We start from the raw sequence: 22273 nt of genomic DNA, 5'->3' as shown, positions 1-22273 counted from the left end.
TCTTCCATACATGGGGAGTCACCTTTGGGGGAAGACCCTTGGCTATAGAGTTAACTTGGCTTCACAATTCGCCGTGCCTTCGGCGAAAGGCTTTTCCTAGCTGGTCTCCTTTAGGCTGGGAAGGTGTTGTCGGCTACCAGAGCTCGGCGCCCGTGATCTCGCCAACTTTCCAAGTCAACGTCTGGGACCATAGCGGCTTCATCCAGCTATCTAAAGTTGAACAAGGTCTACAGCAGCAAAGAGATGCTGAAAGTTTAGAGAGGTCGCGCTACCTTCAGATTACGGCAAAGCTCGGTTGGGTCGAAGTTCGTTATTTCTCGGCAAGCGAATTGCTTTCGATCGACAAGTCAAGCGTAGTAGTCAATGGGCTACCCTATATCGCTAAGCCTCGTGCAGGTTTTCATGTGCGAGTTTCGACTGGTGACGATGGCGAGGTATATTCAAGTGTGCTGCCATGCTGGGATTCGGAACCAGACCTTTCTCTTGATTCGACTCGAGTCCCCTGTGCGTTAATTCCGCAAGGCGACGAAGCTCGATTCATGGCTGTAATGATGCTCCGAAATCACGGCACTCATTATGAACGAATTGGTTATTTCAATTGCCTACAGATGTATGCGGGCAGGTTCAACTTCTTGTTCAAGAACGACAATGGAGCTCTGACAGTGGAGAAATTACTGGGAGATCTCCACTCGTACAACGAGGAGGAGCTTGCAAGAGACTTCAATAATCCAGAGATGCAAACGTTTCTACTCGGCTAGGTCGAGCACGTATGGGGGTGTCTGTAACGATGCAAGCCCGACAAAATGTGCCGGCGTAGGCGCATGAATTCCACATGGAGAGTCTGGCGACGATATGGGGGCAGAACATTAATCAGCGATAATAGATACAATTTCATTGCACTATGCCCGCCAAATACCCTATGTCCAATATACACCCATTACAATAACACAAACCCACCGCGCCACACGCCCAGAAATAGACAGGGAGACATAGCATCTCAATCATGAGAACAACAGCACTACCCAATCGCTCAAGTAATCCCCCAATAATCCCCCACCCTCCACCTAACCGCCCACTCCTTGACCGCCTCAAAATCCCTACAAACCCTCTCCGTCCCCCATCCCTTCGTCGCAACCCCCAACACGCCATCTTCATCGACCTCTTCCTTCGTGTCTTCCAGGTTGGTATCTGCAGCGCAAATAAGGGCCTGGCGCAGATACTCGAAGCAATGCTGGATATGATCGGGATCGTCGTGTTCTTCGCCGGAGCTGAGAAGGGCTTCCATGAAGGGGTTTGGTGTGAATGTGGGAGTGGAGTGGTGCTCGTGGCTGGTGGAGGTGGTTTCGATTTTTATGTGAGGCGGGCTTAGTGGTGAGCGTTGGGATTCGTGGTGTTGGTGTTTGGAGAGGAGGTAGGACTTTTTGTAGTACATCTGTCGAAGACCGTGCTTTTGCTTGTTAGCGGGGTGATTCTGCCGCGGTGGTATAGAGAAAGAGGGCTTACTAGACAATGCAGCTCATGGAAGACGGACATGGATTTGATCTCTTTCGCTAGCTTGGGATGTTGGACGAACGCTCGTCCTTTTGGTATCAGGCTTTTCCACATCTTCTCCGTCTCAGCGCTAGGTTCACCGGCGAAACTCTCATTGAGTGACCAGACGACCTTTTCGATCCTGCGGTGCGGACTCCCATACGGCGCTGGTGATTGGTCAGTATCGCAACAAATCATGAGCCAAACAACCAACCTGGGGGACAAGAAATCGATAAGAAACAGGGGAGAGCTTACTAAGGTATCCATCGATATCGTGTTCAATATTGAGCAGTCTGCTGAAGCCGAGGCCGATTGAAAGGCCGAGAAATGCGACAAAGATGTACCCACATGCGTGCACGAGACACGAACGAAGCGACCGACGAGGTCCTTTACCTAGCGAGAGCTCTTTGTCTGCATCGCATTCCTCTCGAAGTGTAGAACTTGGAGAGATGCATGCATCGCTTTCGCCATCGGTGGCGCCATGAAACAAACGGTGATACGACGAACTCTTCTTTGCAAAGGGATTGAGGTTCGGCATTACGGCAACTTGCCAATACTCTTGACATGCAGAGTGGAGCAGAATTGAATGCTTCGGAGAATTGAAGCGATATTTACATATCAGACGAATAGATTAATTCTATTCGTGATGTTGGGGAATGTATTCAGAGCCTAAACGGGTAAGCCCTGGGACACGGGAAGGATCAGCGTAGATTGGGCGACCGGTGGGGAAAGCAGTAAAGACAACTTGATTTGGTACATGATTAAGCGCTAGACCATTAATTCTCCGCGCTGGGCGCCATGACGCTGCCGTCACCAAGGGGTATCATACAATTTCTCGCCATTCGTAGGGACGTCTGAAACTCAACGCCACCGTACCAGCCATGTCCAAGGCCTAGACCACCAACAGTTGGATCGTCATAGGTTGTAGAGGTTGAGTTCGCGAAAGTGAGGCTAATTCAGCTTCTTGTTGCCGACCGTAACCTGTTTGCCCTGGCTGCGCTGGTATTTGAGGAAGCCGAAGACTGCGGCGGCGACGACGCCCAGCATAAGGACGTTGCCTATAGTGTTGTTAGCTTCCAAATCGATCGAATGCGCGAGTCAAATGTCGACAGCCAACTTACCGAGTACGAAGCTAACGATACCGCCAGCAAGGTCCACGAGACCACGGAAGAAGTTAACGACGAGGTCGATCATCTCCAGCACGAAGTTGAGAGCGAACTGGACCGTTTTCTGGACTAGCGCACCGGCAGTGGTGATGAAGGACCAGACGAGCTCGACCATGGACGAGACGAGATCGCTGAGGGCGTTGACGATGGAAGACATGTTGGTTCGGTTGGGCTTGTGAGTAATGGCGGGCGAGTGGTGTAGTATCACAGGTCTGAGGTGGAGTAGTTGATGGGAATAGTGGGGTGGTGGAGTGCAAGAGAGAAGGCTGTATCTGCCAGATATGCAGTGTTTGGTCCTGTGCGACAGTGCGACAGTGCGACAAGGCGCGACTTCCGTTAAGACAGTTTGCTTGCTGCCAAAACACGGGGATGACGCGGGGCCTACGTTAACACAGGCAGCACTTCCTGTTTCACATAGCTGCTGCCGTGGATGTGTAGGCCTGCAACCTGCCCGCTTTCCATGGGAAGCCTGGTTGGCTGTTCGGGTGAATAGCCGTTGTTGTGGTGAGATGTGACGTCACGGGTGTAACGTGGATGAACGCCTGTTTGTAGCCAACGACAGGTGAGTATGACGAATCAGAAAATGACAGAGAAGGAGCGATACTGATTGGAGGAAGGAGGGAAACAATGAGTCGAAGAAATGATGGAGGCACGGTTAAGCGTGAGAGGTTGGTACATTGCGAGGAAGATCCATGCCTTGGCTAGTTGCGATGGTCTAGAACACGTGCGTGTTAATCTCTCGAAGTGAGGCTACCTGGCCTTGAAGAAGAAGGTTGTCGCGACAAGGCTGTTCATACTGATATCCGTGTTGTTGTTGCTGTTGGAGAGTTCGTCGGCGCTTTTGGGGAGGTGCAGCCCTGCTTGCGTCATGGCGGCTCGGCTCAAAGCGGAACCTTCGTCCCACCGCGACTTCCTTCGTATCACGGCATCGCGACACAATGTCAGGCACACTCGACAAGCTCCTAGCAAAGGGCAAGGCGAAGCTCTCGGAGTTCACTGGGCAGCCTTCCGGGGGCCATCACCAGCAAGGCCACCCGAACCAAGGCTATCCGGGCCAACAGGGCTATCCGGGCCAGCAGCCTCCCCCGGGCTACCAACAACCCGCTCCAGGCTATCCCGCGCCAAATCCAGGGCAGTACTCTGGCAGCCAGTATCCTCCGCAATTCCCACCCCAAAACCAGCAATGGGGTCAGCAGAATCAACAGCAGAACCAATGGGGCGCACCCCCTCAGCAGCAATGGGGCCCGCCGCCTCCGCAACAGCAGCCCCTCGCGCCGCCCGTTCCGCAGGGTAGCAAGCCCCAATCTCCAGCGCCTGGCGGCCCCCCGCCTATTCCTCAGAACCGACCGAACTCTGCGCAGCCTCCGCCGCCCCAGAACCTCCCTCCACCACAGGGCCAGAGCGTCTACTGGAAGCCGTCCTTCGACATCAAGACACCCGTGTCGCAGAACTTCCGGCACGAGATCGGCGACCATGGCTGGGGCAATAACGAGAAGCAGATGTACACGGACAAACCCGAGAACTCTTTCCATCACGACAACCGCCTGATCGTGCGCGCCCTCGTACAGAACGGCAGCTACACCTCTGCGCGTTTGACTTCACACCAGACGCTGTCGCGACCGCGCGGTTACTTGACAGCGACCTGTCTGCCTCCGTCTGCACCAGGCATATGGCCTGCATACTGGATGCTGCCTGCAGACCCGTTTAAATGGCCGACTGACGGCGAGGTCGACCTTGCTGAGAGCTGGAACGGCGAGACGGAGAACCACTCGTGTCTACATTGGGGCTCCTACACCGGCGAGGATGCACAGAAGCATCGCGTTGTCAAGACGTCTCTTCCAGACCTGGCACGGCAACCGCATACCTATGGCTTCGCTTGGATCGAAGAAGAGGGCATACCTGGGTGGAGAGGGCGCATGATCTGGTACATCGACAACTACCCAGTCATGAAGGGCTGCATTCCAGAGGGCACACGACGTATGGAAGATTTCAGAATCCTTATCAACATCGCCATGGGCGGGACGGTGAACCAGGGAAAGCTTCCTGCTGAAGGGTATTACGATTTCGTCATTAGCGATCTCAAGATGTGCGAAGAACCCCATGGCGGATGGCAACAATTCGAACATGCTTGGAACAGCACGCCTGAAGGTAAGGCGATGTAGCGAGGCTTGGTAGCAGCTACCTAGTATATCACGTTTGGGTCTCTGCCCAATATCACTCCGTTAACTGTGCCCTTTCTATCCTTTCACCTTCCCGAGTTTGTCCGCCTGTGCACAAGTCAGGATCATAGATCAGGTCGTCGAGGAAGGGCTAAGTCGAGCCTAACAAGTGTTCTAGAGAGAGAAGGAAGCGCTCTGGCAGTTTGTCAAGCATTGACAAACTACTCCTTCCACGAGTATAACTGCAGGCCGGGTTCAGCACAGTAACCAGCAGCCCTACCACCTGATTTTCAACTCGATAGCTACAACACGAAGCAGCTCCACTACAGTATTCAGCAAACATGACGACCGACAAGGACATGGCTTCAATGACTACTTCTCGCCGAAGCAACAGCTTCATGGACTTGCCTGGCGGTGAGCAACATTTACCTTATTGCTCTATGAATTCGCGCTAATTTGACTCAAGAGCTACGGAACAATGTCTACTCATTTTGCAAGAACGAAGGCATCGTGGATATGAAACGTCCCCAAGACAGCCACACTGGCCTACGGATCGATCGCACCCGCCATCAATTCTTAGGCCTCACTCAGGTCTCGAGGACGCTTCGAAGCGAGTTTGGGGCTTTGTACCGCGAACAACTTCAACTTCGGGTGGACGCACGACACATCTACGAATACCTCGCAATGGTCATCCAGGCATACAGTCTAGTGGAGGGGGGCGTCGAGACCTCTGTATGCCCGATCTTTGCCAATGTCATTATTGATCTTGGCCCCGGAGTCAATGATCGAAACGAACACTATCTGGATATCCTTCCACTGCTGCAGATACGCTCCAACAAACCATCCTTCATATGCGAGTTCGATTTCTCCACAGAGGTTGACACCACTCACGTTCCAACCGACCCTAGTCAACCCTGCAGCCAGCTTGTATCGGAAGCATACGGTGAGTTGCTTGCACAGGATCTGAACAATATTCTCAGTGGGCCGAAGACATTAGCAACGGTCCAACCCGAAAACAATAATGTTGAGGCCGCAATCCTTTATCTCAAAAATCTGGGTGTGCGACACCCCAGATTCAATGGGGGCCCTTATCCAGTAGTCTCAACGCCATTTCTCGATCTCTGGCTTACGGCAGACCCTCCGTGGGGCTCCAAGCGCGACAATATCATTCACTTGGTGGGCTTCGAAGCGATGGATTTCCTCGAGAATGCTGGCTTGGCTGATGTCCGTATACTGGACGTCCGGACGAATTGCTGCAAGCCAGAGGATTGGTATGAATGGCTGCATCCTGGAGCGCCCAGATGAGGCACCCAGCGCTAGACGCCGTGCTAGCCGAATGGGCTCTAGCGCTTCTCTGTCTGTTTGTTGCTACTTTACTACTCTGCTTTTTCACCCTCGACCTAAATGAAATACAAACCGAAGGCAGTAATCGTCTTTTACATTTGCAATCGATACCAAATTTGCTCCATCGCTTCGACGCCATCACAATGTCCACTTCGCCGCTCCTGTCGCTGCCTGGCGAAATTCGCAACCGCATCTACGAATACTGCGTCGAACCAAAAGCTATACAACTGCCACGAATGCCCAAACGACCAGAGAAGCCTTACGAACATGTTCGCTTTGGACTGTACGGCGGTTTTCGCAACGTGTGCCGGCAGACACGCGCAGAATTCGGGTCAATGTACATGGCCAAGACGGTCCTTGTCATCCACCAGGTCACCGCGCAAAAGTTCTTCTATTCCTTCTATCCTGGACTGAGGAAACAAAATGAAATTGGAAACGAACCGCTACAGCCGGGCCGCCCGAACGACGAGCTTCCTGTGTCGACTGGCGTTCCTGGCGTGCAAGGCAACATTCGAATTACCACATACTACGGGCTCCGATACGACGCGAGACTACTCGTACGTCTTTCCGCCAAGTACCCCTCCGTCAAGGTTGCTTTCACAGATGCTAGTGCATGCCTTGATCTTGCGTCCTCCGTCGACGACTTCTTCGCCCACATCTCGTCCGGCGCTTTTCGTCCGCACTTGGAGCTTGTGTTTCAAAGGATCGAGATTACCTGCAGCACCGTGCCTGAGATATGTTTCACCTTCTATTCGAGGGAGATAATGGAAGAAGCCATGAAGCGGGTTGGGGAGGTGGACTCACGGCAGGCTTTGATTGAGATGGGTGCGCCGCCCATGGATGCGTTTGCTATACTGTTCACGGATGCTACGAGCGTGTATAAGCACTCCGCACCGCAGGCTTGAGGCAGACATTGTTTTACGCCTAGTGCCCTCGTATTGGCGTCCAATATTCTCCGGGTCGCATATAGGTTGGCAGTTTGTACCGTGTTCCTTGCGAGGTTCCAATTTCGCAAAGGGACGAATACACGTCACACACGCTCTAAACGCTTCATCCATAATACAAATGTTTATACGTTCTATCGTCTATTGTCTATCTAATATTACATCCTTAGTACTATCCTTTAAGCAGCCTTATGCGTCTATCTACATTAGCACTTATACGTTATAGAAAGTAAGCATATAGTTTATTCTCTTCTAGCGTTTAACGTTACTAGAAAAAGATACCTAACGTATAAACTACTGCTTCTCTAGAGTAGGCTAGTATATAGAGAGTATTATCTTTATTAGTAGCTTATATACTATTACCTACTTATTTTAGATAAAGGCTTAGGCTACTAGTATAAGTTCTAAGTAGACGTTAGTAGAACTTACATAAGATATAGTAAGTACTTACCTTATTAAGTATTTATATAGTAAGTATACATCTTTAAGTTACGTAGAAGCTTTATATATATTTTCTAGTAGAAAAGATACTAAAGTACCTATAAGATAGCTAATTACTTAAGAGTAGTATTTCTAGCTAAAGAGGTAGTAGTAATAATATTAAAGAGGATAGTAAAGGTAATTATAGCTGTAGTTAAGTTATTTAAGTTCTAGATAAAAAGAGCAATAAACTAGAAAGTAAGGCGCACTATATTATGTATAAAAGAGAGAGAAGAGTTATAAAGATAAAGCTTCTATACTCTTCTTTAACTTATATAGTATATGCAAAAATTTTAAAATCTAGTTCTATCTTATTCTATAGTACTGCAATAACTTATTAATAATAAGCTACTTATAACTTCTATAACACACATAAGATACATAATAACTAAATCTACCTATTAAATATAGAAGAGATGCGAAAGAGGTCGCAAAGGGACGTGGTTTCTTAGAAGAACTTACCAACTTCCTAAAGCGTCAAGCGCGTTTGCTCGTTGATTACGTATCTCACGTGAAGGTGAAGCCCCGCACCCGTGGACCCCACAGTACATGCAGGTACCCGATAACACGCGCTACATCATTGCTTGGCAGCCGTACCATGGTTCACCTGGTCAGGCGCTTCCCTCTATTCTCACTTCACCACAGACTCTTCTCACAGACAACACGAGCTCGCAGATGGATCATCTACACCTGTACGTTGCCCCTCACACTCTGCCATCCGTGACTAACTTTGACAGCAGCAACTCGGAAATCGACGAGGAGTATCCGCTCATGGCCTCCGTAGAAGCGCAGATGCGGGGTGTTACCATGAGCGCATCAAACAGTCGCTTTCTGAACCTTCCAGGTGGTGTGTACGTCCTTCCAACTACCCAGAACCTAGCTAATACAGTACCTACAGAACTACGCAATAAGATTTACAGCTTCTGCATCGATGCAGACCCTGTCCCACTACGTCTCCGTCACGATGATCCGATCAAACCGGTAGGAGGATGGCGCTGCTTTACACAGACGTGCCGGCAAATCCGAAAAGAGTTCCATATCATCTACATGACCGAGACTGCTTTCCGCCTAGAATCCACTTACCACTACGCCCGATACATCCGCGATTTCTATCCGCCTAGCGACGAGGCCACGATGCTGCGCTACCGTGGACACATCATCAGCGTAGTTGGACACAGCCGCGATGAGGATATGGATGTGGACGAGTTCTACGATGCAGACATCGCGCGCGTAGTCTCGCTTGTCGCGCGCTCCCCGAAGGTTCGCTTCACCTTTGAGCTTCAGAAGGATCTAAAGAAATACTCCATGGCGGCAAAGTGCATCGCACAGGTCAACAGTATGCTCTCGTTATTCGCTAATTCGTCCAACTCAAAGTGGCGCGACATGGGCAAGTCGATCAAAGAAATGAGACTGAGGGTTCACTTTTTCGACTCTGCACTCCGAATCACCATGGAGAAAGACATGGCTAAAAAATGGAAGACTGTGGTCTATGGAATGTGGAACGAAGAAGCTCAGCCCGCGCTTGGCATACGTGAATTGAGGCTCTCATGGCCTGACCCGAACCCGCAGGAGCGTTCATATGGGTATCGGCACAAGTTTTGGTTCAGCGACGATGACGATAAGACCAAAAGTTATATTTGGCATTCGTGAGTAGTATGCAGAGAGGGGAGAGGATGGACGTTACTCACATGCTAGCTTTGGTTGATAGCTGAGACATGCGCCCAGGCAGCCTGATGACGTCTTTGGAATCTCTGGCAAGGTGCTCTGGATTATCACTCAATAGTTCATCTTTCATTATGAAAACGGCTATTTCATGTCGTCCCGGGTGGTCATCATGTTGGGTGCGTCAACACGGAAGTAGACGCACTCGATGCCACGACCTTGCAAAATAGGTAGCGCTTTACAATGTACATCTACCCTCCCGATCTCATGTCCATTTCGACAAATACTTCGTCGGCCGAAGTGGCCAGACATTCTTACAATGCCCCTCTATCGAAGCATGAACATCCAGTCCCTTTCTCTTCGTCCAACCCACACTCTCCGCAAACTTGTCCACAAACCCCTGATCGCGAACCATCACCTCTGGAACAATAACCTCACTCGTAAGTCGCCCAGGTGCCTTCCCGCTCTTAAACACAACCACAACCCTCACTATAGCAACGCCGTAGTCAAGACTCCCTCTTCCAGCATGAATCACAACTTCCGCGACGTCTCCGCTGCCAATGCAAGCCACCCAACGTGCGTCGTCAAAGCCCAATACAGAATCCAGCTGCACCTTCATCATCGTCGGCTGCTTCAGATAGCTATGACAGGGTCTAAACGATATCGACGCTCTTCCAGTCGGATGACTACAATGCCGAATCCGCAGCAAAGGCAGTACATCCAGTCTAAGCCGCTCCACCAACGGATCCTCGATAACCAGATCAATGCGTCTAGGCACGTGCTCTATGGGGCGGGAAGGCCCGTAAACAAAGTCCACGTAGCGGAGCCAGGGTTTTATGCTAATAGTGAGCTCTTGTTGGCGGAGAGCTAGTGGACGGTATTCTTTGCGCATTTGCCGGCATACTTGGCTTGGTTTTATTATGAGGAACCAGGCGGATGTACTGTGGCTCCAGGAACTGTAGAGGACGGGTGATTTGAAGAGCTCGATGGGGTGGTGTTGGGGTAGTAGCACGTATTGGTAGATTTGATTGCGGAGTTCTGGGGTGTGTTAGCTGTGTGACCCAGCACGATTTTGGTGAGGAAGCGTACCAGCTGGCAGCAGTAAGAGCGGCGAGGTTATGCTCTCTACATTTGTGGTCTCAGTAGAGGTCTTTGGTACATGCCGTCGCTTCTTCATCTTCTTGAACATGTGTAGCAGTTGGCCGTGATTACTCTTTGGCGACGGATGATTGGATTCGATGGTATCTGGCATTGCGAGGTTCACTGGGTATCTCTTGATGCCATCTTTCATGGTTACAGGCGACAGATGCTACACAGCAAGCTGAGCCAGAGTGATGACTCCTCGTAGTTCGTATAGCACACCGGCACGAGGCGCAGTTGTGGGGCTAGAGTAAGCGCTGTCCCCAATCGAGCGGACATGCAAGTGCATGGTTAAGCGAATATCCGGCCAGAGACTGTCAGGAGCATCAGAATCATCTTTAAACGACTCTGATCTCATAGAGTTTTTGTTTTTCCAGCGGTGAATGTAAATGGTGAATGCAAACGCTTTTGTAGACTACCTAGGTAGGTGACGTCACAGCAAACGCGAGACCCTGAATGTTTACGGTACGTATTTCGCATCCAAAACAACAACAACAAAAGCTTCCAACACCATCCGCTTAGCGTCTATCACCATGGATCGCTACACGCCCGAGCTCTCGATGCTTCGCCTGAAGCGACGCCGAGACGACGACGTCCTGTCCAGCAGTCGCCTTCCGCGAGCGAAGAAGGTCGCGTATACTCCAACAGGTATTTTCGACTTTATGCGTCTTTCAGCAGGTTAGTACCTACATATAGCGAAATATCGCAAAGCGGAAGACTGACCTCCATCCAGAGCTCCGCAATCAAATCTATGAGTACGCTGTCGCAGAAGTACCCTCTCAGCTACTCACACCAGTCCATGGACCTCGTGATCGCGGCGCCGCAGGCATCGCGTTGACACAAGTCTCCCGCCAAGTAACTTATTATGTGAGATGGATAAGAGACATGTACTGATCTAGCATACCCACGTGTTAGGTACGTTCCGAGTACCGACCAATGTGGCTTGAACGCGCCAAGTTCGTCATCGATTGGCACTCTGTCCACGCATTCCTCGAGAGCTTCTACCCGAACGAAGAAGAGTATGGAAGCGGTCCCAAGAAGCTCATCATTCAGTACGAGACGGCTTTCGACTGCACGCTCGACCGACCAACGGAGATCATCCATCTAGTGCGATTGGGCTTGGCCTTCAAGGGATTGGAAGTACGCATTATCCATTTGGAGGATTGTGCTCCCGCCGGAGTCTCCATCACCAAGCTGGTACAGTATGGTGGTTGTACACGTCTCGGAACTGAAGACACTGCGCTAGTCAAGGAAGCGAAGCGGAAGTGGCGCGTTGCTGTACAGGAGTACGAGGTGAAGAGTGTAGCCATCACTATGCAATATCCGGAAGAAGCCGTGGATGTTAATGTCAAGTTGAGCGAGCAGCTCGCCTCAACGACGGGTACTACCGGTCTTGACGGCCTATGGGACGAGATAATGGTATGATAGGCCCTCCACCAATTTGATGGAGGCACGCCAACCTAGGGATAAACTGAACGCCCTGGAGTCTACATTGACGTTAGATCACCTACTTTGCGGAGTTTTGGTTTGATGTAGTATGCAGACCTGTTCAGGCTTTTTCTTGTATGGGGTGGAGGTGAGAAATGAGGCCTCTGTGCACGGGAAGAAAGAAGTAGAACGTAGCCAGGAAGTCGACATTGCTTCGACTTTGTTGATTCTGATCTGTAGATTAATGTAGCCTACGGTACATTTATTCAATTCTACTTTCCAAGGTCTCGTCCGAGGTGCGCGTGGCAGGTGGGGCCGCGGGCAATGGACGTTTTGGGTTAGCGCGGGATTGGTTGCCTAATTGAACACGAAAGCTCCAGGCACGCCGGTACGCTCGCCGACTCCTACACGCTCCACGTCGATGAAGGTCTCGGATATGTGATAGCAACACCTTCGCCAGTTTATTAATCAGGTTATCGTGTGCTATATCAGCGCTGTTGACGACGCGCTTGCAGCCATGCAACTCCACGATGCTTCCATCACCTCTGGGTCGACCAATGGACACCACTTCCGCTTCTTAGACCTCGCTGCAGGTAGATCATTAGCGCTTCTTTATCTAATGAAGTAGGTTCACTAACTTCACACCTCAGAACTTCGGAACCGCATCTATGAGTACGCTGCCGAGGCACCGCCGCGCAACATCATACCCAAGCCTGGCAACGGACCCACTATCAGTCTCACCCAAGTCTGTCGACAAATTCGCGATGAATTCAGGAAGATCTACATGCAAAACGTGCCCTTCACAGTCAGAGACAAAGACATCAAGGGTTTCACGAACGCGTTCTTTGCGTCGGGTCATACGAACCAGCGAGTACTCGATGGGCAACGCCCTACGCGCGTCATTTATCTCTATCCGCCATCCAGGAATGTGGACATACTACCCCTCTTAAAGCTCAAGATGGCATGCCCGGAAACCGAAGTCACCGTCATCCCCGGTCCTGCAGATCTCGAAGAGCATTTTCATTCCCGGTTTAACTGTGAGCTCATAACGCACATCCTGGAAAATACGTCGCCTGCATTGAGACACGACGTCCAAGCATCCGTAGTCTCTGAATTCTGCTGTCATCACAATAGTAGATTCTACTTGTGGTACAAGCCGGGGCATGTGCCCCATGGTGTGGACATGACATTTGACCGGGAAGGGCAAGCTTTCACGGATCAGATGAGACGGCTCTACGACATGACAAGTTTCGAAGATTTGTTTGGGGTTTATCATGGCGTTGCTTTTGAAGGCATTGATGTGCGCAATTCCAACAATTCGAGCCGGGCGGAAGATGGAGAGAAAGGATAGTCAGAGAGTGATCAGATCGGGCGTTGATATCCCGCGCTAGCTTATGGTTATACATTGTAGCATCATCGTCAAAGACCTCTACAAATTTGAAGTACTTGTATATATGATAACCAAAGCATACAAATTACGTAGCTTGCGGCTTGCTTCGCAAATCATGTATTTGGGCGTATTTCACTCTTAATCACGTGGAGGCACGTGGTTGTGGATCGCACTAGGCGACTACCTAGTTCGCGCAACGCTAACAAGGGCCACTCCTTCGTTGTACCTTCACATCTAATCCACTGCATCATTCCTCTACCACGCTCCCCGCCATACACCCCCGGCACTACTTCAGTCCCCTCCCAAAATGGCCCACGACCCTGTCAGCAGGAGCGACCGCGAAGACCACTTTCGTATCCTGGATCTACCAGCAGGTAGGCGTGACCCTCTTCAGGCAAGTTTTTAGGGCTGACATGTGTGTAATAGAGTTGCGCAATCTTATCTATGACTTCGCTGCTGAGACCGAGGCCGACCAACCTCGCTGCGTACTGCCGTGTCTTGCGCTTGCGCAGAGCTGTCAACAGCTTCGAACCGAGTACCGGCCTGTCTGTATGAAGCGAGAAATTACCATTGATTGGAAGTTGGTGACCGCCTACCTGCGCACTTTCTTTCCGATCGAAAACGGTAAAATCGACAACGTTGAGCTTGCACCAGCCAGCATGACCATAGTCACTCCTTGGCGCGGAGATGCAGAGGGGGAAGACCATTATGAGCTTGATATGCTATTGCTAGTCAAAATTGGCCTCTGTCGACCAGACTTCACCTGTCACCTCGTCCACGATACGGCTAAGCTGCAGCTTCACGACGAGCACGAGGAGAAACATCGAGAGGGATATAGCTTCAGAGGCTGGATCGATGAAGACGCAACAGCCGTAGAGAGGATGATGTTTAATCGGCATCCACGGTGGCTATCCGATATAGAGACCGGTAGTATCACCAGAATCATGGTTTCCAATATCGGCGTTAGCACTTCGCCCCAGGCAGCGTTCTACCTTAAATCTCGGCAATTGGTCGAGGACCTGGACGCTGAGGATGAGGATGAGGAATTTGAAGGAAACACATTGGGGGAAGCTTATTTCAACAGAATTGGCGTTGATCCATATTGGGGAGAGTTTCCGGAGTTTCCTGGCCTAAGGATTGAGGCATGAAAGATTTGGAGATGACAGCTTACTGAGGCGGTCTGGTATCGAGTAGGACTGCAAAGATGGACATCATCATAGTTACTTCTACGCAGATGTTAGGGTCTTCTGTTCCATAACATCTCAAAGCGTACAAGCTTAGTCTTCCGCAATTTACTCTTGTCTAGTCAAATCACGCACACACCTCGGACCAAGTGGAGGCTAAACAGGGTGACGGGTGCGGTGTGATTTATAGTACTGCAAGAATCCTAGTTTCCCGAGCCCTTAAGCAGTCTAGAGTGAGAGGTTCATTCTTTTTACCTGTCATTATCTGCAACACGTACTCAACAATCTTTCCCCTCGTTGGCGTGCACACGCCACGCATGAAGAGACTTTCAATGTGGTTTGCTCTCACCACGGACCATCACGCTGATGACTGTCTACAACTTGCCGACTCTCTTTCTCTCTAATCCCACAACTCATCTGCTAGATAAATTGCGAAGCCTACTAAGAGCCTTGTGTCAATCTTTACAACCTTGTCGCTAGTTAACATGAGAACGAGACGCTCACTCCCCGAGCCCTTCCGCTTCCTCGCCCTGCCTGCAGGTGTGTTGGCTAGACCGCAAAGCCTGTCGCATTAACACTGACGTCATAACAGAACTCCGCAACTCCGTCTATGAGTTCTTGACTGCCGAATACGAGGGCCGCGTCCGGCGCTTCACTGCGAATCCATTCTCCCTCGGCGCAGGCTCTCCTCCCGCTACGATCTTCTCACTTGCACACGTGTGTCAAAAGCTGCGCAAAGAGTTTCTCTCGCACCTCTTTCCCACGGTCGAGTTCGGTCTAGACTGGCTGGACGTCGAGCACTTCTGCCACACGGTGTGTTGGACGTTCAGTGGCGGCGAGTCTCTATCCATGCGCACGCCGAGGTCAATCACCGTATATATCGACGAGACCATCTGCAATGAGCCTTCCATGTCGAAGCCTAGATCCAGGGATACTCCCTGGAACCACTCTGAGATCGCTGCTTACAGAGCGGGCGTATTGCAAGGCATCATCCACGTGCCCCGAGTGCCCCGAGTGCCACATTCGTCGCTCAACCTACTTCCGCTACTAGAACTACGGCTTCTGCGAAACGATTTCATCTGCTTGTTCACACTGGATCCGAGGGTCGATTGGGATGCTGTGAAAGAGAAGCATAACAGCGAGGCTACTCTAACTGACGAGCGTGTCGCTGCAACCGTCCAGGACCTCGCGCAATTCATGGTCTTCGACAGCGAGCCTTGGACGCAGTGTATAGAAGGAAAGCTGAATGAAGTCTTGCTTCACCCATGGGCACACTGGACAGATCTCCAAATCGAGCTGGTGTTCAAGGAGCAACCGAACGAACTCATGACTTTAGACAGCAAGACACGGCGATGCTACCTGCCCGATCTGCGGAGGGCTGGCTTACGGGAATTTTACGCGACAACAGGACTGACATTCAACATGCGCATGGCTTCTTCCTCTCCCAAGCCTGACTGGGAAGAAGGCTCTCTGTCGCGTTTGACGATACTCGCTTCCCCTACCGGCTGCCCGCCGACCCACCACCAAACCCAAAAGTAACCATCTTCCTCAAAACCACCATCTCAAAACTCGTCTCGCAGCTCCAAGTCCCCGGTCCCCACGTCTTCTTCCTTACCACCTCATACCCTCTCTTACGCCAATACGCGCCGTTGAGACACTCCGCGGCCAGAATCCAAAGGCTCAACACGCGTTGGCCCTGCAATCCCTTTTGCTCGAGCTGGATGGTCTCTCTCACGATGAGATACTGCTGTAAGAAGTCGAGGAGTTGGACTGCTAGACCGCGGTGGTGGTACTTTGGGTCTCCGTCAACACACACGATTTTGATTTCCCAGCCTGTTTCTGTGGAGGCGCATTCTTTTTCCCAGCCGCCTTTCCAGGGTACGAGGGAGGCGCATGCGACGACCTTTCTGCTCTGTTCGCCATTGATGCTTGTGTCTTCCCCATTGATTCTATCGTTATCGCCATCGATGCTACCGTTCCCGTTCGCGCTCGCTGCGTCATCGAAGATCAATGCGATAACGCTGCCCTCCCCAGTCAGCAGCGTATGAAGCCCCTCTTCATCGCTGAAGCGCGATTCCGAATTATCCCATTTCGCCGTATCTCGTTCATACGAACGATAGAACGCGACGTTAACGAGTTGCGTGATGGACTTCGATAAGCTTGGATTGGATCTCAGTTCCGATGGCGTGAAAAGCGTTGGTGGGGAAAGTTTTGTCGTCATCATGCGGGTGGAATGAACCTTTTGATTACTTTTGACCGGTTTAGAGATTCGAGCTTTGGCTCAGAAATCTTTTTCATTTTGGAGAACACCATTGAGTCATTCGGTAGGGCGTGGATGTTGAAAGTGTTCCCCGGGCCGTGTGCAAGATTCCAGGTGCCCGCCTCATCGGAATCGGAATGGCTGGGTCATTAATTCCGAACAAAAAATAGCGAGGATGCACCTTCTTCTTTCGGCTAATATGTGATGGGTCTAGAATCTTCATTAGAACTTCCTCCCTTGCTATACATCATTTTACTTCTTTTTTTTTTCCTGACGTACGATGAAATTTGACGTAAACGACATGGTTCGGTTGCATGCCGAAGTTGCAGGGTGATGGTGTAAGTCGTCATCATCGGAGCGTCATCCGCAAGCTCATCAAGATCGGTAGGAACGAGCGCCGCAACATCAAATCTGTTAGTCGAAGACGGCGGTCGCAGTGTACACGAAGCTTTGTAAGGGTATAAATATATTGATGCATAGATGGTATGCTTCTATAGTAGCGCCAGAGAGCGGACATGGTATCATAAAGCGACATTACAGCGACGCTGCAAGTACAAGGAAAGACGAGGAAATTTTTGCGCGATCTACGCGATGCTTCATGTCGTGCGTGGGTATAGGTCGACATAAGTATCCGAACGTTAGCATGCGCGGCACGCTTCAGGACCACGACTGCCAACTTGGCTTCTTCTGACTTGAACCACGTGGGGGATATGGCGACTCCCGCGCGGTTGGTGGTGGGGGCATTGGTGTGGGACTTCTCTCCCTCCTGGTTTCCTGACTTATTGCGGTGCCAGGTAAGGGTGTTATGGGTAGCTTCTTCTCTGTGGGTGAGAGAGTATGCGATGACAGGGGAGCAATGCTAGCTGGCGACGTTTGTGATGCGGGAGATGTGGGTAGTGGCGGAAGTGCCTCCAAGTCGTGTCCTTCGTAGAGGTGAGTCGATCGCATGCTGGATGCTCGCGAGTTATGACCTGTGGTGTAACGCCCAAGCTCAATGTCCTCGTAATCGCGGTCGCAGATCATGTCGGCTGTCATAGTTGACACAGGGCGGTCAATGCCAGTGGGTGTCGGCATTGCCGAGCTGGTTGGCGACATGGTCACTTGCACCTCTTTGTGCACATGCACACCTCCATGCGGGTCGACAGTGGTACCAAGGTGAGAATCGTAATATCCCTTGGTGCTGTTGGCCCAGCTTCCGCCTGTAATGCTCGCACCGAACTTCCTCCACGAGTTCTTCGACTTGGTGTGCGCACTATCCTGGCGATCATCGGTACCAGCTGGTGTTCTCGTCTTGGATCGCTGACTGAGCTTTTCCTGGAAGAAATGTTTGAAGAAGACCTTCATGGCGGGCGCATTGGCGCATAAGCATCCGATGTACAGCTCGAGCATGCAAGTAAGAAACAGATTCCATGTGTGCCATGTCACGTCGTAAGTGCCATAGAAGGTGTACCAGCTGTAGTAGGCTCGCACAGCTCCCAGTGCGACGACACCGTAACCCATGGCAAAGATACCGAACAACGCCAGCTTCTGTCGGATCGGTATCTGGAGATTCCAGTAGAGGAATGTAGGAAGAACGGCAGTCAGGGCGTCTTGGGCGCAGGATATGATGCTGGCAGCGAAGACGTCGGCACCTTCGTCGAAGCAGTGGAACTCGTAACCCTGTAACTTCTTGATGATGTTTACTTGATCCCAGAATGCTGAGATGGGTTGGCAGCCCAAGATAGGTGCCAAGGTCAAGGCAATGGTGTAGGCGATGATGAAGCCGATAGTGGCCCAAGTCACCCATACGAATGTCTTCGACACGGCGCGGGCCGAGAGGCGTCGGTAGAAGAGAAGAATGGAGACTTTGACGAGGCCAGTTGCAACACAGAAGACACATTCGGTTGCGAGAACGTATTTCCGTGCGTTAACGATGATTTCCGGTTCGAAGAGGTAGTTTAGGTCCCAAATATGTCGGTCGAACGCTTGGTTGGTTGCTGGAACGCGTTAGCTAGATAGAAGTGAACTGGTCTGAGATATTACCTAGGGGATATATGACTGTCAAGGCGATCACCGGGGCCTGAGGTCGTTAGCGTAGCCGTGATGGGTGATCATGAGCAACTTACAAGGGCAGCCAGCATCAACCAGTCATCCCAACCGGGACATCTTTGATGAAAGATTCTGACCCATAACCGTACAAGAGTCATAACGACGGTAATAGGTCCAAGTACACACGCAATCCACAGGACCGCGTTTGGTCGAAGTGTAGGGTTGACATAGTTTGGTGTTGGCCAACTCAGTTTGACCTCGATGGGAGGGTTTATGCCACCAGGCATGGTGAAGATGATTCGTAAGGTTGTGTGGTGCGTGGAACGTTGTCAAAGTTTGAGATAATTGAACAACGGCTTTTCGAGTGAAGGGATGCCTACCATTTGTGCATGGTGGCTTTTTGAAGTACCAAACCTGTTAAATGGGAGAGGAGCATGGGGGCGTAAGACATCCGCCAGGGCTTGACAAAAGTGGGCCGACCACAAAAAACAATGCCAATGGTCGACCAATACAGCGTTTGGGAACGACGACCGTTGAGGTGCGCATAACGGCAGTCGAGAGCTTGCCCGGCTATGTACCCACCCGCATATACGAGCATCGACGCGGAAATGGGATACACTCCGTAGACGATGAACCGCGTGGTCGTTGTTAGTCTGAGATACTGATCGGTGAGAAATAATGATACCTCTTGTGGTACTGTTCAACACGACTTCGAGTCCCAGCATTAATGTGCCCATTATGCGTCAGTGATCTCTATTGGGAGTATAGAGCGGACTTGCTGCAGTGAGTAGCAGTTGCTGTTCACGCTTTGCCACACTCCTGTTTTGAAACCTGGACAGGCCTTTCACGTCGAATTACGTTGCATGCGCGTATACTCATGATCCTGGGATGATCAAGGGACGTTGACAGAATTCTAGTGGCCGGTAGTGGACCCGAGAACTCTACCCTGCTTGACCACGACAACGTATTGGAGTTTGACGAAACGCGAGTCCGACCTTGAGTTTCCTCGCGTACGGATTGTCAAACATGCGTAACCGACAGGGCTCGAGCCAATCTGCAGCGGTCGGGCGCTCCCGCCACGGTGGTCCCTGTCAAGAATCTGTCCGGAGTGGCGCCTTTTCGATCGATACTATCTGCATCGTACGTGATCGTGTCGGCTATCGAGCTCAATTATCCCGCAGCCGTGAACGGTGTATGATGAAGTGGTGTCGAGGACCCGTTTGTGACAAGTGGGCATACGGTGGCAAGTGTATGCAGTCACCTCCGAATTGGGAACACTAGAAGGATCAGCGGCTTCGCAGCATCTGTAACAATGCGAAATGGATAGGTCCGAGAATTAGTCGCGGAGATGACAGGAGACGCAGTATGCCGTCATCCCCCATGCGCCATGATTCGGCCACGTCCACAATGCATGCATGGTGTGTCCTAAGATTGAACGTAAGGTAAGAGAATTTGAAGCAAAAAAGTAAAGACGCATAGGTCTGGAGCTGTCAGGTACCGGTCAGAGTGTGCGTTCGTACCCCCGGCTTGTGTGCATCAAACCTTGGCGTGGTGTGGTGGGGTGCGGGACCGGAAGGTGGGGGCGCGTGGAATCTGGAGCGAAAGCGGACGCGAGAAACGCAACAGCGGCATGCCTACCTATGTAGGATAGAGCGCTGCAATGAAGTCGCAGTGATAGTCGAGAGATACCTGTTTCCGCGGCTACAGCGTAGGCGTTCAGCGCGAAGGGCGTTGAAGAGAGGGGTTACGCCCGTAGGACGCAAAAATAGTCGCGGAATCAGGATGGCAGCTTCGCCCTAGTACCCAAACAGCAACGCGCTCTGTGAGCATCTAAGCGACTGAAGCTTCACGATAGTTGTTGCATCGTCCTAAATCCTACAGCGCCCTTTTGTTGTCTCCGCGGGCACTTGCGATGCAATTGTGAGTCACCCAGAAGGATGCATGATAAGCATAGTTTGACTTCATCAAGATATAAAGGTCTGGTATCGAAGATGATGTAGTTAGACACCCAAAGCACTGCGTACCTTCCAAGTTTACAAGATGACAGCCTCTGCCTCGTTCAATGACGCTTTTCAGTCGGCAGTTGCATCCGGCCCTGAGCGCCTGCTGCCCGGTGTGGCTCTCGGTGCTGCAAGAGCACTTCGAAAGGGTATGGTCTGGTTTTGCATGTTTTCTTTTGCCAAAACACTTGCCAGGGCAGTTGAGTTTAGCGTGCGTTTGAGAGCGGCACGTTGAGATGGACTGGGAATATGCGACGGAGCCGTCGGATGCTCGCAGCCGTTCGCACGGTCGGCGACCTCGCTTGTCATTTGTGTTTCTGTTACATGGCCTACAGTTCGCGGCTAACGTGATTCACAGCTGCTACTTCGGAACCAGATGACTTTCTTGCTGCATTTGGCACACTGCAGCTTGACTCCACGTCGCCACCAGTATCGACGAAGACGACCGTATGGCTGGCATCTTGCACGAAGCTAGCGACGGCTATCGCAGCCTTGCAGTGCGTCGAGCGTGGGCTGTTTTCGCTCGACGAACCCACTGACACCGATCGTTTACTGCCTGAATGGAAGAATTCTGTTGTCCTGACTGGCTGGAACGCTGATGAACCTATCTTACAACCTGCAAAAGAAAGGTTGACATTGCGAAGATTGCTGACGCATACGAGCGGAGTCGGCTACGACTTTCTCGCGGCTGACCTCGTGAAGTGGAGGCAGCATCGCAACGAAGAAAGTCTCTTCATGCGCACACCTATTACGCAGTGCTTTGCGACACCTCTCATCTTTGAGCCCGGCTCCGGCTTCGCATATGGTGGCGGGCTGGAGCTTGTGGGCTTGATGATCGCGAGGGCCAACAACTGCACGCTGGAAGCATACATGCGCCAATACATCTTTGATGTGTTGGGGATGGATAAGACTTCCTTCTACGTCAAGCACAACAATATCGAGCAGGAGTTGATGCCGATGACCACCCGTCTTGCACCTGATGCAGCTCTCATACCTGGCAACCCACCAGATATGCCACTGGCACAGCCGCTGGATCCTCAAGATGAGTTCGGTGGCGGAGGTTTGTTCGGCAATACCGAAGACTACCTCGCACTTCTAAAGTCGCTTCTCCGGAACGATGGCAAGCTTCTCAAGTCGGAAAGTATCGAGCTCTTGTTTGCTCCATGTATACCACCCGCGGCGCAGGAGTCGCTCGATCAGACGCTGTCCGTCCCAGCCTACGCTGCCATCATGATTCCAGGCGATGCTCCGTTTGGCACTCCTGGTGCGCGAAAATGGTCTCATGCTTTGGGCGGTCTAGTAGCACTCGAAGATGATGCCGAAGGAGGCTTGAAGGCTGGCACCTTGCGATGGGGAGGTGCACCGAATCTGAAGTGGTGGATCGATCGCAAGGGCGGTACTTGCGGCATCTTCGCAACGCAGCTTTTGCCCGCTGGCGAAACCCGACACGCGTACCTGGGCAAGATGTTTGAGAGAGCGGTAGCTGCGATGTAGATGGCAGATTTGCTATGAGTGCTACTACGGGTCAGGCATATGAATGGGCATCAATGGCAATGGC

At 51.3% G+C, this 22273-nt stretch overlaps 8 protein-coding genes across 8 annotated transcripts; 6 read left to right on the top strand and 2 right to left on the bottom strand.

Moving 5' to 3' along the window:
• Positions 1 to 2481: 2481 nt before the first annotated feature.
• J4E83_003628 (uncharacterized protein) lies at positions 2482 to 2853 on the bottom strand (the record flags this gene model as incomplete). The annotated part of the gene is made up of 2 exons (XM_049330562.1): positions 2482 to 2588; positions 2652 to 2853. The coding sequence occupies 2 exons, from the start codon at positions 2851 to 2853 to the stop codon at positions 2482 to 2484; spliced, it is 309 nt and encodes a 102-aa protein (XP_049189979.1).
• Positions 2854 to 3634: 781 nt separating this feature from the next.
• J4E83_003627 (uncharacterized protein) lies at positions 3635 to 4858 on the top strand (the record flags this gene model as incomplete). Its single annotated transcript, XM_049330561.1, has 1 exon — positions 3635 to 4858. The coding sequence occupies one exon, from the start codon at positions 3635 to 3637 to the stop codon at positions 4856 to 4858; it is 1224 nt and encodes a 407-aa protein (XP_049189978.1).
• A 1484-nt stretch (positions 4859 to 6342) lies between these two features.
• J4E83_003626 (uncharacterized protein) lies at positions 6343 to 7104 on the top strand (the record flags this gene model as incomplete). The annotated part of the gene is made up of 1 exon (XM_049330560.1): positions 6343 to 7104. One exon carries the CDS (start codon positions 6343 to 6345, stop codon positions 7102 to 7104), a length of 762 nt encoding a protein of 253 aa, XP_049189977.1.
• Positions 7105 to 8172: 1068 nt separating this feature from the next.
• On the top strand, positions 8173 to 9406 carry J4E83_003625 (uncharacterized protein; the record flags this gene model as incomplete). The annotated part of the gene is made up of 4 exons (XM_049330559.1): positions 8173 to 8315; positions 8361 to 8470; positions 8522 to 9269; positions 9349 to 9406. 4 exons carry the CDS (start codon positions 8173 to 8175, stop codon positions 9404 to 9406), a joined length of 1059 nt encoding a protein of 352 aa, XP_049189976.1.
• Positions 9407 to 10958: 1552 nt separating this feature from the next.
• On the top strand, positions 10959 to 11850 carry J4E83_003624 (uncharacterized protein; the record flags this gene model as incomplete). The annotated part of the gene is made up of 3 exons (XM_049330558.1): positions 10959 to 11103; positions 11159 to 11280; positions 11341 to 11850. 3 exons carry the CDS (start codon positions 10959 to 10961, stop codon positions 11848 to 11850), a joined length of 777 nt encoding a protein of 258 aa, XP_049189975.1.
• A 3062-nt stretch (positions 11851 to 14912) lies between these two features.
• J4E83_003623 (uncharacterized protein) lies at positions 14913 to 15966 on the top strand (the record flags this gene model as incomplete). The annotated part of the gene is made up of 2 exons (XM_049330557.1): positions 14913 to 14967; positions 15020 to 15966. The coding sequence occupies 2 exons, from the start codon at positions 14913 to 14915 to the stop codon at positions 15964 to 15966; spliced, it is 1002 nt and encodes a 333-aa protein (XP_049189974.1).
• A 1378-nt stretch (positions 15967 to 17344) lies between these two features.
• On the bottom strand, positions 17345 to 19002 carry J4E83_003622 (uncharacterized protein; the record flags this gene model as incomplete). Its single annotated transcript, XM_049330556.1, has 3 exons — positions 17345 to 18663; positions 18710 to 18746; positions 18793 to 19002. The coding sequence occupies 3 exons, from the start codon at positions 19000 to 19002 to the stop codon at positions 17345 to 17347; spliced, it is 1566 nt and encodes a 521-aa protein (XP_049189973.1).
• Positions 19003 to 20755: 1753 nt separating this feature from the next.
• On the top strand, positions 20756 to 22209 carry J4E83_003621 (uncharacterized protein; the record flags this gene model as incomplete). The annotated part of the gene is made up of 3 exons (XM_049330555.1): positions 20756 to 20864; positions 21074 to 21162; positions 21214 to 22209. 3 exons carry the CDS (start codon positions 20756 to 20758, stop codon positions 22207 to 22209), a joined length of 1194 nt encoding a protein of 397 aa, XP_049189972.1.
• Positions 22210 to 22273: the final 64 nt, after the last annotated feature.

The sequence above is a fragment of the Alternaria metachromatica genome (assembly GCF_023757995.1).
Source record: "Alternaria metachromatica strain BMP 0045 chromosome Unknown scaffold_6, whole genome shotgun sequence".
NCBI lineage: Eukaryota > Fungi > Ascomycota > Dothideomycetes > Pleosporales > Pleosporaceae > Alternaria > Alternaria metachromatica.
This window is presented reverse-complemented; position numbering and strand designations above follow the sequence as displayed.